The sequence below is a fragment of the Symphalangus syndactylus genome, chromosome 8 (assembly GCF_028878055.3).
Source record: "Symphalangus syndactylus isolate Jambi chromosome 8, NHGRI_mSymSyn1-v2.1_pri, whole genome shotgun sequence".
Classification (NCBI taxonomy): domain Eukaryota; kingdom Metazoa; phylum Chordata; class Mammalia; order Primates; family Hylobatidae; genus Symphalangus; species Symphalangus syndactylus.
In genome coordinates this window covers 101,978,222-101,993,766 of record NC_072430.2, presented here as the reverse complement: position 1 = coordinate 101,993,766, position 15,545 = coordinate 101,978,222, and the positions used below count along the sequence as shown (strand labels likewise).

The 15,545-nt window shown below is 40.3% G+C and overlaps 1 protein-coding gene across 1 annotated transcript in view; it reads right to left on the bottom strand.

Annotated features, from left to right (window-relative positions):
* PLCL1 (phospholipase C like 1 (inactive)) overlaps nt 1-14,836 on the bottom strand; it is a 359,754-nt gene extending 344,918 nt beyond the window's left edge. Inside the window, exon 1 of the mRNA XM_055290111.2 lies at nt 13,792-14,836. Within this exon, the coding sequence (XP_055146086.1) occupies nt 13,792-14,031 (240 nt within the window). The 5' untranslated portion in view covers nt 14,032-14,836. The remainder of the gene's footprint in view (nt 1-13,791) is intronic.
* Nucleotides 14,837-15,545: the final 709 nt, after the last annotated feature.

The following is a 15,545-nucleotide window of genomic DNA, read 5'->3' as shown; positions in this document are numbered from 1 at the left end:
TATGGGGAGATTTGGTGGAGAAGGAGACAGTTAAATGCCACCACCATTACCAGTCCAATCTTACACTCAAGAGTTATCTCTCGGCCAGGTGCAGTGGCATGTGCTGTAGTCCCAGCTACTCAGAAGGCTGAATCAGGAGGATTGTTTGAAGCCAGGAGTTCAAGTTCAACCTGGGCAATATAGTGAGACACCATCTCAAAACAAGCAAACAAAAAAGAATCATCACTTGAGTCCTTTCTCAACCTCAGAAAGGGTCATTATCTCTTCACCCTACAATGAGGTAAGTGGAAGGAATAGGCTCTCTTCAGGAACCATAGCCACCCCCTGCCCCAACCTCTAAGTCTACTTTCTCCCTTCCAGTCATTCCCTTACTCAGCCTGGGGAAAAGGGTTTGGGCGAAAGAAAAGTGAAGGTAGTGAAGGCAGCTTCTTAGTAAGGAAAGGAAGGTCATGGTTGCCTGAGTATGTGAATATTTAGAGCCTTTTTTAAAGGAGTGGTGGCTAATTCCAGCACTCACAACTACTTCCATCCTAGTACACCAACTTCTACAATGATTTGTTTGTCAGGTCATTTCTCCCTATTGGTAAATCTATCATACTGAAGGTGCCACCATGAAGAATCTCCCTGGACTTTCCTAGAGCTGGGATTAGCAAAATAGCTAAGTAGACAAAGCTTACTTTTAATGCCAATCATCACCATCAACAACCCAGAACAGTCCTCCCTTGATTCTTCTCAGGAATCTTTAGACTCAAAAGAGCTTTGTGTCCAACGACCACTGCTAAGTGTGTTAAGGTGTCAGGTGCCCATCAGTTAAAAGTTATCCAAAAAAACCAAAGACCATCAAAATTAAAATAAATAAATAAATTCCAAAATGTACAACTTCTGGCAGAATGATTCAAGTAAAGACATTTGTCAAGGCATTTACTCAGCTCATTTATAAGCATGGTCCCATCTGACTCCATTCCCCTCTAGCACACCTTGATCCCTCTCTTTCTCTTCACTCCTTTCAGAAACCTCAACTACTGGTCAAGCTTAACAGCTAACATTTCTGAGTGTGACTTCTCACAGCCTATGCAGTTCTTACTTTGATGAAATGTCTCTGGATAAAGACCATCTTCCCAGTTGCAGGAAAGAAAACTGGGGATCAAAAGGTTACCTAAACCAGGCATGGGGACACAGGCCTATAGTTCCAGCTACTTGGGAGTTTGAGGTGAGAGGATCCCTTGAGCCCAGGAGTTCAAATCTAGCCTGGGAAACATAGCAAAACCCCCATGTCTACTAAAAAAAAATAAAATAAATGTTACCTCCTGTTGAGACTTCTGACTTCCAATATGCCTGGCGTAAGTATACACACACACACACACACACACACACACACGCACATAGAAACATCAGTTCATTTATCACAAAACTAGCTTGTTCCCACACTAAATAAACATGAGAAAGTATCAGGAAAAAAAGTTTTTTAGGTTTCAAATGCTTGGGAGAACCCTTTCTTTTTGGACAAGGAAAAAAAATCACTTTGAGAGAATGTGACCAAATACTTTATTGCATAAGTGCTGTAATACTAGAGAGAGAGCCAAAGACCTGTACCTTTCAATAATTTAACATAACTTCAGATAGATAATTAAAACTGACATACAAAAGAAAGCTTACTGTACCTTTAACACTAGGTAGTCTCCAAGTTATGGAGACAGACTTCTAGGTACCATTTGGCCATGACACTAAATCTCTGCACAGCAGAATGGATTCATTACCTTTAACACAATTAAGCATCCACAGGGGCACCAATTTCATCACATAATCATATATTTGAATTTCCCACATATTGACTTTGGAATTTCTACCAAAAATAAGAAATTAAGTGATCAGACAGAATTTCAGTTTAATGGAATTTAACAAATATTTAACGTGTTCCTCCTACATATAAGGCACTATATCTACCTCAAAGCTAATTAGGAGGAAATCTTGACCATATAGCATCATCTCTCCTACCACTAAACAAAAGTTACAACTTCCTTGGACTGGAAACTTAAATGCTCTTTATTTTATTTATTTATTTATTTATTGACACTGGGAGACAAATCTATCAAAATATAAAATAATTCATAACAGATTGCAATAATTAAGTAATGGTCCATCCTTAGCCTATATAATTTATACCAAAGTTGGACAATAAACTCTTGCTTCATGGTAAAGAAGATAACTTCAGTCAAAGAATAAAAATAAACAGGCATACCTCAGAGATATTGTAAACTCAGTTCTGGACCATCACAATTAAGCAAATATTGCAATAAAGCAAGTCACACAAATTTTTTTGTTTCCCATGCATGTAAAAGTTATGTTTACACTATACAGTAGTCTATTAAATGTGCTATAGCATTACGTCTAAAAGCACAATGTATATAACCTTAATCTTAAAATACCTTATTGCTAAAAAATGCTAATGATAATTAGCCGTAATCATAATGATTATGAGCCTTCAGCCAGTCATAATCTTTTTGCTGGTGGAGGGCCTTGCCTCCATTTTGAACACTAGTGACTGATCAGGATGGTGGTTGCTGAAGGTTTGGGTGGCTGTGGCAATTTCTTAAAATAAGATAAAAGTGAAGTCTGCCACATTTATTGACTCTTTAATGAAAAATTTATCTGTAGCATACAATGCTGTTTGATGGCATTTTACTCACAACTAACCTCTTTTAAAATAGGAGTCCACTCTCTTGAACCCTGCTGCTGCTTTATCAAATAGGTTTATGTAATATTCTAAATCCTTTGTTGTCATTTCAATGCTCATAACATCTTCACAAGGAGTAAAATCCATCTCAAGAAACCAATTTCTTTGCTCATCCGTAAGAAGCAACTCCTCATCCATTCAATTTTTATCATGAAATGGAAGCAATTCAGTCACATCTTCTCAGGCTCCACTTCTAATTCTAGTTCTCTTGCTATTTCCACCCCGTCTACAGTGACTTCCTCCACCGAAGTCCTGAACCTTTCAAAGTCATCCACGAGGTTGGAATCAACTTCTTCCAAATTCCTGCTAATGTTGATATTTTTACCTCCTTCCATGAATCATGAATGTTCTTAATGGTACCTGGAATGGTGAATCCTTTCCAGGTTTCAATTTACATTGCCCAGATCCATCAGATGAATCACTATCTATGGCAACTATAGCCTTATGAAATGTATTTCTTAAATAATAAGATCTGAAAGTCAAAATTACTCCTTGACCCACAGGCTGCAGAATGGATCTTATGTTAACAAGATGAAAACATTAATCTCCTCTACATTTCCATCAGAGCTCTTAGGTGACCAGGTGCATTGTCCACAAGCAGTAATATTCTGAAAGGAATGTTTTTTTCGAGCAGTAGTTTTCAACAGTGGGCTTAAAATATTCAGTATATCATGCTATAAACATATGTGCTATCATCCAGGCTTTGTTGTTCCATTCATAGGGCACAGAGTAGATTTGGCGTAATTCATAAAGACCCTAGGATCTTCAGAACGGTAATTGAGCATTGGCTTCCACCTAAAGTTACCAGCTGCATTACCCCAGACAAGAGAGTTAGCCTGTCCTTTGAAGATTTGAAGCCAGGCATTGATTTCACTGCTTTAGCTATAAAAGTCCTAGATGACACTTTCTTCTAATTTGAGGTTTTTTTAGTGTAGCCAGCTTCATCGATAATCTCTGCTAGATTTCCTGGAGAACTTGCTGTAGCTTCTACATCAGCACTTGCTGCTTCACCTTGCAATTTTACATTATAGAGATAGCTTCCTTCCTTAAACCTCATGAACCAACCTCTGCTAGCTTCCAACTTTTCTTCCACAGCTTCCTCACCTCTATCAGCCTTCATAGAATTGAAGAGAGTTAGGATCTTGCTCTGAATTAGACTTTGGCTTAAGGAAATGTTATGGCTGGTTTGATCTTCCATCCAGATCACTAAAACTTTCTTCATATCAGCAAGAAGGCTGTTTTTGCTTTCTTATCATTCATATGCTTCCTGGAGTAGCACTTTTAATTTCCTTCAAGCACTTTTCCTTGCATTCACAACTTGGCTAACTGACAAAAAAGGCCTAGCTTTCAGCCTATCTCAGCTTTAGACATGCCTTCCTTACTAAGCTTAATCATTTCTAGCTTCTGATTTAAAGTGAGAGATGTGAAACTTTTTACTTCACTTGAACATTTAGAGGCCATTATAGGGTTATTAACTGAACTAATTTCAATATTGTTGTGTCTCAGAGAGTAGGAGGCCTAAGGAGAGGGAAAGACACCGACAACGGCCGGTCAGTGGAGCAGTCAGGACACACGCATTTATCAATTAAGTTCGCTGTATTATATGGGCATAGTTCACGGCACTCCAAAACAATTACAATAGTAACATCAAAGATTACTGATCACAGATCACCATAATAGATATAATGACAATGAAAAAGTTAAAAATCTTGTAAGAATTACCAAAATGTGACACAGAGACACAAAGTGAGCACACGCTGCCAAAATGAGACATGAAATGCCACCAGCAGACTTGCTCAACACAGGGTTGCCACAAACCTTCTATTTGTTTAAAAAAATGCAATATCTGCAAAGTACAACAAAGCAAAGTGTGACAATGTGAAGTATGCTTGTACTACTAGGAGCCCCATTCCTCTCAAGGGAAAATGGAATGCAATATTAAAGTAAATTCATGGGTATTTTATGTGAAAGGAAGGGTATGAAACTGAGAAAAAATGTATATTCAAGTAATCCTTGAGTTTCCCAAAACTGTTTTAAAAATTGTTTCTTTTTGATTTGTCAGCTGAACTTAGTGTTTAAAATAACAATAAAAAATCTGCTATTTTATTCACACCAGCTAAGCTTTAAATCAATACTGTTTTAGAGGACGAGAACATATAGCATAAAGATTAAAAGCAACCTCTGGAGCTAGATTATTTGGACCTACTTCTTGGCTCTGCATTTATTAGCTATGTGACCTTAGGCAAGTCACTTAACATCTCTCCATCTGTAAAAATCGAGATAATAATAATATGCATATCATATGGTTATTGTGAGAATTAAATTATTCGATACACATTAATGCTCAAAACAATGCTAAACTCATCATACAAACAATATTAGTATTTGCTATTATTATAAAGAAAATTGCTCAGTAGGAAAACCAATTCAAGATGTTACTAGGTGTTTTCTTTATTAGATTAAACATAAAAATAAAGCTACTTAATATTAATAACATTTCTAAATATATAATATTTAAGTATGATATGAAATCAATAATTCCAAAATATTTCAAAGCTGGAGTTTACTAAATGCTGAAGACGACTTTGCATCTTTTATATATGCCTCTAGGGGGAGCATGACGCTCCAATTCCCTCACCTCCAACCCCACTCCCACTTCCAAAAATTAGTCATCATCAATGATTAAGAAACTGCAAGTTCAAGGACATTGATGGGGTATGTTATATGGGGATGAAGCTTTCAAAGGAGAGAGAGGTCAGAGTGCACCTAGCATCGTCTTCTCTCTCTCCTCCCCAACCCAACAATCAGGGCTGACCTGTAGGGGAGCAGGGCCATCACTCTTCTGATGCCATTGCCCTTTTCCTGGACCAGGCCTTAACCTAGCCCGAGCCAAGGGAGGCTTAGAGGGGAAACATACTCTCCCCCTGCTGACCATGTCTCTGACCCCCTATTGTCTGGCCCTAATGGGCGTGCCCCTGATTACACCCTAGAAGGTGTGCCCACCCTCATCATCGGCTGTCAGATCTGGGAGGTGGGGTGTGGGCTTTAAATATACAGGCTATTTGGCTTGCTTTGGTTTGAAGTCATTTGGGACTTAGGGAAAAGTGCCTACAACATGGTCAGGTCTAGCTTTCTAGGGTTCTACATTGTAATTTTGGTCCCAGCTAACACTAAAGTGTTCTTTTGTCTCTTTTTGCCTTATTTGTGCATCCATCTCCCTCACATCAGAGAATGTCTCACAGAGAAGGTGTTCTGAATTTTAGTATCTCTGATTTCTAAATACTCAGTAGCATCACAGTCCCACCATTTCTAACCATGATATTGTACCGTGTAAATAATACAAGTTTGCCTGCTGTACATATTGCCTGGGCTTAGTCTGTGTTTAGTACATACTTAGCATCTTTTAAAAGGCTTTTGAAAGACATGCATGCAGCCAACAAATATATTTTAAAATGCTCATCATTACTAATCATTAGAAAAATGTACATCAAAATCACAAGGAGATACTATCTCACACCAGAATGGCTATTACTAAGAAGTCAAAAAACAACAAACGTTGGTGAAGTTCTGGAGAAAATGGAACACTTATACATTGCTGGTGGTAATGTAAATTAGTTCAGTCACTGTGGAAAGCAGTGTGGAGATTCCTCAAAGAGACTAAAACAGAACTACCATTTGACTAACCAATCCCATAACTGAGTATATATCCAACAGCGTTCTACCAAAAAGACACATGCACTTGTATGTTCATCACAGCACTCTTCACAATAGCAAAAACACGGAATCATCTCACCAATGGTGGACTGGACAAGGAAAATGTGGAAAGCATACACCATGGAATACGACACAGCTATAAGAAGGAACAAAATCATGTGCTTTGCAGCAACATGGATGCAGCTGGAGGCCATTATTCTAAGTGAACTAATGCAGAAACAGAAAACCAAATACCACATGTTCTCACTTATAAGTGGTAGCTAAACACTGAATACACATGAACACAAAGAGAGGAACAATAGATACTGGGGACTACTTGAAGGGGAAGGTTGGGTTAGGAGACTTGGGTTGAAAAACTAACTATTGGGCACTATACTCACTAGCTCACAGGATCATTCATACACCAAACCTCAGCAACATGCAATTTACCCAAGTAACAAACTTACACATGTATACCCCTGAACCTAAAAGTCAAGAGAAAAGAAGTAAAAATGTTAAAAATTAAAGGCTCTTGAAAACGGTCAGTATAAGAATTAATAAAGCAGATATTATCTTCCAAACATATTTTAAACTTTTGAATACAAAGATGTATAGTTAAGGAAAAACACAATAACCTTGCCTATAATAGCTACACATTTTCATAAATTTACAAATACAAATTAAGAAATATATGGAAATGAAACACACTAAAATAGTTTATGTTGTTTTGCCTTGATAGATTTTATTATTTTCAAAATTAACTTGCCTTCTTTCTGAAGTGATAATGATAATGTAAACAATGCTTCTTTTCTACTCACCATGTACAATCCTACTTTTCTCAAAGTAATGCTAGATTGATTATTAATAAGATGAATTTAAATGGCACTGCTGAAAATAAACTAGGTTACATCTCTCTCTTACATTCACAAAAGATGTTACAGATAAAACTACAAATGAAATCCAATTTTAACTCCAATGGACTATTCCAATACTTCGTCATACTATGATTTTGTTGTCATTAAAAGTTAGCTGAAATACACAATACACTTGCCAATATGTAAGCCTGAATGTTGTTGTTACAGAAGTTGGCCATTTGGCCCTAATAGTTATTGTCAGTTTAGTATAATCATTAATTACAATAAACTCTGTCTATTGTTTCCTATTACAGGAACTAGAATACAGAGATGAACTACAATAGATAGGGAGGTGAATAAGAGTCAACAAAACTACAAATAAACCTCTTTTACATTATTAAAACACTAAGATTTTGCAGAACTGAAAGGTTTCACTATAATAAAGTTTATTGATTTATTACCTTAGATTTCAATGTAAAGTCCAACACAATGATTCTCTCCCTCCTTCTTATAACCAATGGCTCATTTACTGTTGCTGAGATCCTGCCTCTTAGCTCTGTCTAGGCATCTAAAGTCGGATAGTTTTTTTTAAATACACAGTGTTAAGCACATCTCAGTTCGGACATTGCTCCTGAATGTGGAGTTTGTTTGTTTGTTTGTTTGTTTTGAGACGGAGTCTCGCTCTGTGGCCCAGGCTGGAGTGCAGTGGCGCAATCTCGACTCACCACAAGCTCCGCCTCCCGGGTTCAAGCCATTCTCCTGCCTCAGCCTCCCAAGTAGCTGGGACTACAGGAGCCCACCACCACGCCCGGCTATTTTTTTGTATTTTTAGTAGAGACGGGGTTTCACTGTGTTAGCCAGGATGGTCTTGATCTCCTGACCTCGTGATCCGCCCGCCTCAGCCTCCCAAAGTGCTGGGATTACAGGCGTGAGCCACCGCGCCCGGCCAACGTGGAGCTATTTTTAATATTCACAGTTATTAAAGCTGAACAGAATTGAGTGAGGGCGCAGAGAAGACTGACGCAATTCCTTCATTGAGTTACTGCCTGGGCCACTGCCTGATTAGTTTGCTGTGGCATTGCCTAGAAGCAGTTAATGAATTGCTTGTTCAGTAGCACCAAGGTAAGGTCGGCTGTCTCCTGATATCTTTTCATAACGCCCTGCTGTGCCTGAGGTGTTATGTGGCAATAAATGTCCAATTGACATTTTACTGTACAAAATTTAATTACCTGTTTTCTCCATGGTAAAAAGGGAAAGGTTGGGAAAACACTATTCAGTCTCAATCACAATGCGTGTTTAACCCCTCAATGGCTATGTAATTAACTTACACTTTTTAGCCTTAATATATTTTCCAAAAGGGAAAACAAACTTTGTAAATTCTGATAATAGTAGCAAACACTAATCAACAAACACTTCAAAAACCTTTCATCAAAGTAAGACAAGGCTCTTTACCTGAAGTTTATTCATTTTCTTGAGAGGTGCCATAAGAAATCACAACAGAAAGACCCTGCAATTAGAAGCAACCACTTCTAAGGTGAAATGTGACCATGTTACTACGGCAATTTGAGAGAAAGTAACATTCTAACTGAAGTTGTGGAGATCATAAACCAAATCTACCTAAGAGGTTCATGCTATTCATGCAGCCAAATCACATCTCAGGAGGAGAGCCGCAGCTAAAGCCCCCAGGGCACACTCTCAGCAACCCTTACGGTAAAGTAAAGGCTGGCCAGCTCCTCTGGTTATTTCTCCAAAATCCATCCATAAGTTGGTTATTTGGAACTTTTAACACATATTTGTAGAGAATAAAATCTATAAATGCTGATTAATTCCCGGATCAATCTATAAACGCCTATATAATCCATAGGGTGCCTAAAATTTTTAACTAATTTTTAATCACATTTAATTTCCCTTCATAACTATCCCTATTTAAACACACACACACACATACACACACACACACACACACACACACACACACTTTCAGAGCTCCAAAAGAAGATTCCCCCATTTTCTTACTCCCCTAGATTAATATATATTCCTATGACCCAGGTGTTTTTTCTGCCTGCGTATCAGCCTAAAAGAGAATACAATGCTTCACAAACTCCACTGTCTGCAGGGGTATGGGGAAAGTGGGCCTGGGGTAAAACAATAGGGTGTAAGCTCCATATATTGACACCAAGCAGAACACCTGCCAGATTGCTCTGCCTTTTCAAGTACAGCACAGGCCTAACAAAATAGCCAAAGACAGAAAAGACAGAAAAGGTTGCAATCTCCCTCTAGAGAATCAAGCTCCAAATGTCTGAACTGAAGGAAAGAGGGCTGAGAAAACATAATTTACCCCACAAACCGTAGGACCTAAAATGCATACTCTTCTGTCACTATCTCACGTGTTCGGGCTGTTTCAAACCTAGAAAGTGTTCGTGGATTGTGGACTTCTTGCATCTGAGAGCCAGCCCAAGAGCACAAACTCTGAAATTACGCAGACATGACTTTCAGTCATCACTCCACATTTTTACAGTAGCTCTCTGTGCCTCCCTTCCCTACTTTAGAGAGTTTCCTGTGAGGTTTAAGTGATACAAATGTACGAAAGCTCCTAGTTTAGTATATGACTCACAGTAGTAGGCACTTAATGTGAACTGCATTCCTCTTGCCTCTCTGAGGAAAGCCATAATCTTGATAGGGGTCTACTGGTACCCAAGGGGCACCTTTGAGGCTGCAGTTCAAAAATCCACCATACCAGCCCACGGTGACACGATAGAGTGAGACTCGCCGTGATATAAAATAATGAGACATGAACAACACCCAGGTAGCTGCTCCAGTGCTGGTCTCAACACCTCATTCCCAACTCCCGTCTTCATCCCCCACACCCATATCCATGAGATCCAAGTGACAATTTCTATTCTTCCTTGCCTAGAGAATTTGTTCTTAAGTAGAACAAAAGGAAGTTGAAAAAAAGTAGAACCCGTCAATGTGTTACATACAATGGAAGAAAAATCAACTGCTATTTTAAAAATACATATGTAGCTCAGTTCCCACCATCTAATATAGCAAATAAGCTATGCTGCTTCCTATTTCCAAAACATTACAATTATTACTGCACTACAGCTATTTGGAACAGCATTTAATATTTTGATTAATATAAAATGTACTAAAGCTTTTCTTCTTTGTGTACATTTCAATACCAAATTAAAAAAATCTCTTGGCAAAACTGTGAAAAATGCATTTTCTCTCAATATAGAACATTTGCTATGTATTTCTTATATGATCTAGACTTTTTTTGGAAACTCATTTTTACTATGCTAAAGGGAACAAACCATAAGGCAGCAGATTATAGGGCTATAAGCTATAATCTAAAAAGTTAAATATTTTAAATACTGTAAGTTTGATATCAAATACCAGATAAATAAATGGTCTTATTTCTTAATTAGAAATATATTCAAATGCAGAATAGTAAACCACTGTTAGAGATTATCAATACTGCAGGTATCCAACTTGTCATTTCAAACCACAAGTCATCAAGAAGAAATTAAAATGGATTCTATTGCATTATTGTGGTATATAACAATGTGCTTACCAAAAAACATGCAGCATTTATCAATGTCAATGCTGTTGAAACAATCACACAGAAAAACATAGGAAAAAGTAGACAGATTTTTAAAAAACTTAGTTTAATTCTCACATTGAATGTTTTTAAACCTAGGATTGGTTATATGGGGGGAAGAAACACAATGGCAGTAGAAAGAATTTCTGAAGATGCATACAGATAAATGTTGTCATTGTTTTCCTCAGCTCAGAAGGAAATTGTTTTTTCAACTAAACATATGTTTTCACAAATTATGGAGGGCAAATTTACTAAAAACATTCTTTTTATTAATATACAAGACAGTCTGTTTTCTGGCAGGATAGCACTATTCTGAAACAATACCTTAAATTCAGCTGAAAAGAATTTAATATTTGATGATTCACAACCTTTCAGTGGCTCAGCATTATGAATATCAATTATTACTGCACTACAGCTATTTGGAACAGCATTTAATATTTTGATTAATATAAAATGTACTAAAGCTTTTCTTCTTTGTGTACATTTCAATGCCAAATTAAAAAAAAAAAACTCTTGGCAAAACTGTGAAAAAATGCATTTTCTCTTAATATAGAACATGTGCTATGTATTTCTTACATGATCTAAACTTTTTTTGGAAACTCATTTTTACTGTGCTAAAGGAAACAAACCACAGGGCAGCAGATTCAAGAATGTCAACAGAAAGGTTCTTGATCTCAGAGAAGGAGTGGAACGAGCCTACCACCTGCCTTTTTTTCTCCTTAGAAGGGCGTTAAGGCCTCTGGGAACAGACCCCAATGACTGCTGCCCACCAAGACCTACCAGATTACCCTTGAAGATTAGTTTATTCATCACAATGACCTTAGACTACCCTCTAGGCTCCAAAAATGCTTAAAGCTAGGAGACTTGTAAAACTCTAGCCAGATTTTTTTGTAGAAATCAGGAGCTGCTATAGTTCATCATAGACACATATAGATATATCTGCTTACATATGCATGGAATATTTTGGAAGCATACATAAGAAAGTGTTAACATCTATGAGGGTGGACTACGTAAGTGGGAATGTGGAGTGTCTGAGGGTCTTTCCTTCACACTCCTTTGCAACATTTGATTTTTTAAATTATATGTATGTGCTACTTTTTCAATAAAAACCTAACATAATAATTCACTTTATTTTCTAATATCTTTAATTTTAAAGGCCATTTACCAAATGTTAATTGCATTTACTATTAAATAGGGGGAAAATCAAGTTAATACTCTGTTGTCTCCCTCCTTTTTTGTCACAAAAAGAAACTTCAAAACAAAAGAGGCACCATTACTCAGCAATGACCCTTCTGAGAATATAAACCATCATAGTACAATTCAAAAGTGGCAAACTCAGTTGCAAGAATTTGCATATTCCTTATACTCCATTACTTTTGTTTTTTACAACATTATAGAGCCCTTTGCTCTTTACTGTCATATATTTTAAAGTCTTTTGCGGTGCCTGTTTCACACACACAGGATACCATGTAGTATCAATACAGTAGAATCCAAAATGTATGTGTTTCCTAATTGTGATGTTTTTTAAGTTTCAAAACAGTGTGCTTTCTGACCCGTGGGTTAAAAACAAAATAGTAATTTCCCTTTGTCCAAATTCACACCCAGAACAGAACACTCCTGTTACATAATCAAAAAGCCACAAAATAACAGAAACCACTACAAGTCATTTGTAATTACCACCCACTCTTCTTTCTATATTATAGAAACCTCTCCACTGATTTTAAATTTCCATGTGTCAGTGTTGGGAAAAAAACTATACTGGAGCCACATTCTGTGGTCAGTCTACCTAAGCTGGTGCTGGGAGCTTGGAACATGCATGATGCACTGGTTATGCAGCTTAACCCTGAACGGAGCTTTTGAATATATTAGTGAACCCAATAAATTCAATAGTAAGTAAAAGTCCATCTTTCATTGTCATTGAGGGATGTGTGTGTGTGTGTGTGTGTATGTACACACACACATATATACTTATATATATACATACATACATATCGTTTTATACTGACTGCTCCACCAAAATCAATTTTAATCTGACATGCATTTGATTGATTACTCACATGCATTTACACTGAGGCCCTTTTCCAGAGCCTGTGTGAGGGTTCTTACCTAAATAACCTTACCCCAAAGTCACGCTCCCAAAAGAGGAAATCTCAAACAGATGAAACAAGCCCCAAGTGGAAGGAAGATGGGAAGAGAAAGGGGAGGAAAGAGGTTTACAAATTCCTTGCCAAATGGATGGAGAGAAATTCTGCGAGGTGATTAGCGGGTCAGGAAACGTTTTCCCTGGATGTGGTGGTAACCACAAGGACCAGGGATAATGCTTGGGGGATTGATTGCTTTCCGGTTGTGCTTTCTGCAGCGCAAAAACTCTGGGCTCTTGCATTGCTCTTTACTGTGGTGCAGGGTCCACTTAAAACTCTGCCTCCCTGCCGGGAAAGTTCACATGTCTTGGGATTTCGGGATCATTTAAGTCTAGAGAGAATTTTTTTTTTTTTCACTTGAGAGTAAGCTGTGCATTTTCTTCATTGTATGGGAAAAGCTAATCCTTAATTAGAAAGCAATGCACAACCATCCGGTGGGTCTGCATTTATCCTGAGTTCCCCCTTCCTCCCTCCATCAACGGTTTAGTGAAGCTTGCAGAGAAAATGAGGGAAAGCATCCATCAGAACGCAAAGACGCAGAGCGGAACTTTTCCTCTGCCGTCAGTGGGGAGAAAAAGTCACTTGTGCGTCTCACGGCTGAGAGCTGAGTCTGGGAACCTCCGGATAAGGAAGGAAGGTTTGGCGTTGAAGGAGGTGGGAGAAAACAATGCTGAGCCTGGATGCCTCCGGACACCGCACATCCTGCCCGGGTCCCCGACCCACCCATCACCCACAGCCACGCTCCCGGTGCAGCGCGGCTTCGCTTACCTTGATGATGCTGCTACGCCGGGGGGTCGCCCGTGCCGCCTCCAGGAGGCCCGCCTCGCTGTCCGCTGGGGTCCCCGCGACGCCTGGCAGTGCGACCCCGCTGCGACGGTCCCTCATCCGGCCCCCAGAGGCCGCCGTCACGCAGTCCCCGGCGGCGTCCGGGCCCACTCGGGGGTCGTCTTCGCCCCCCGCCGCGTCGGGCGGTGCCGGATCCTCCCTGCCGGCCGCGCCCTCAGCCATGGCCTGGCGCGTTTCGGGCTCCCCGGGGGAAAGCGGGACGACCGGCAGCGGAGTCCAGCCGCTAGGCACGGGTGCGCTCCTGCACCAGGAGGCGGCCCCGCCAGACTTTGTTTCACCGCCCAGCGGCGGCGGTGGCGGCGGCGGCGGCGGCGGCGGCAACTTTCTGGAGAGGGGACATCGCTCGGGCAGAGACGTCCTCGGGCTTTGGTCTAGGAGGCTAGCAGTCCGGCGGGGACGGTGGCGGGAGTGGGGAGGCGATGTGAGCGGGAGGCAGAAGGAGAGGCGAAAAAGAGAGGGAGGTATCCGAAATGTGATGCAAACGCCGGCCCTGCGCCAGACAAAAGGCACCGGCGCCCAGCCAGGCGGCCTCTGAAGCCCGGACGCCGGCGGCCCGATAGGGGCCACAGCCGGGCGACTGCGGCCGGGCGCACCCGCCACCTGCCCGCGGACTGCGGCGCAGCGGTCCCAGGAAGTGCGGCGGCGGCGGCGGCGGCGGCGGCCTCCACTCAGCTCTGTTGTGACAGAGAGAGAGACTTGTTTTGACAGCCCTTGGGGATTGGCAGGCGTCTGGGCCTCTTAGGAGCCTCGCCTCGCCGAGGGGGCTCGGCCCGACCAATCCTCATTGCGGAGGGGTGTGCCCGAGCGCGAAGAATGGAATGTGTTCTGCAACCGGGAGCCGGCCCAGCAGGGCTAGTGTACTCGAGCCAGGGTGTACGCGCGCGCACGCGTGTGCGAACCCGGAGGCGCTCCGTGTATATTTTAGGAAGTTTAGATTTGCGAAACGAGCCTGAGATGGAACAAAATCCAGGTTGCGGGGAAGGAGGGTGTAGAAAGAAACCTTCTTCTGCCAAACAAAGCAATTTGGAGGAAAGGGGGTATTGAGTATGAATGTCTAAGCGTTTGAGGTGACGGGGTGAAGCTTTGAGTGGTCAGAGGTTAATTGCAGGCTCTCAGGCCAATTCTTAGAAGTCAAGTCCATGCAGAGATAAACTATTTACTGGGATCTTGGGGTTCCATAATTTGCTTCAGGTTCCAGGAAAGGATTCTAAGGTCATGCTGCAATGTGAGTAAATATAACAAGGAAGGGGAGTCAGATGAAAGAGATGATGGTGAAAGGAAACTGAACCAACTAAATCCCACCGAAGACTGACTCTTAACAAAGCACTGATACAATCCAAGTCAGATAAATGCAGGTGGGGAGGTTAGTCTCTATCCTAAAACATTCCTATTTGACAATGGTTCAGCCTCCTTTCTCTATATAATCCTATATAAAAACATATTTTGCTCATTTCCAGTAAGCTAGCAACCAAGAAGGGAGAGATCTCTGGATGATGAATTAAGTCACTGAAATTATCCACAGAATGCTCAGATGCAAACCATGGCTCTAAGGCTCCCTGGTAATACAAAAGACTTGGCATTTTAATTTTTAACTTCTTTGATATTAGAATCTATATTAAGCCTCACTTATAACATTCCATTGTATCTTAATTATTAATAATTTAATAATTTGAGAT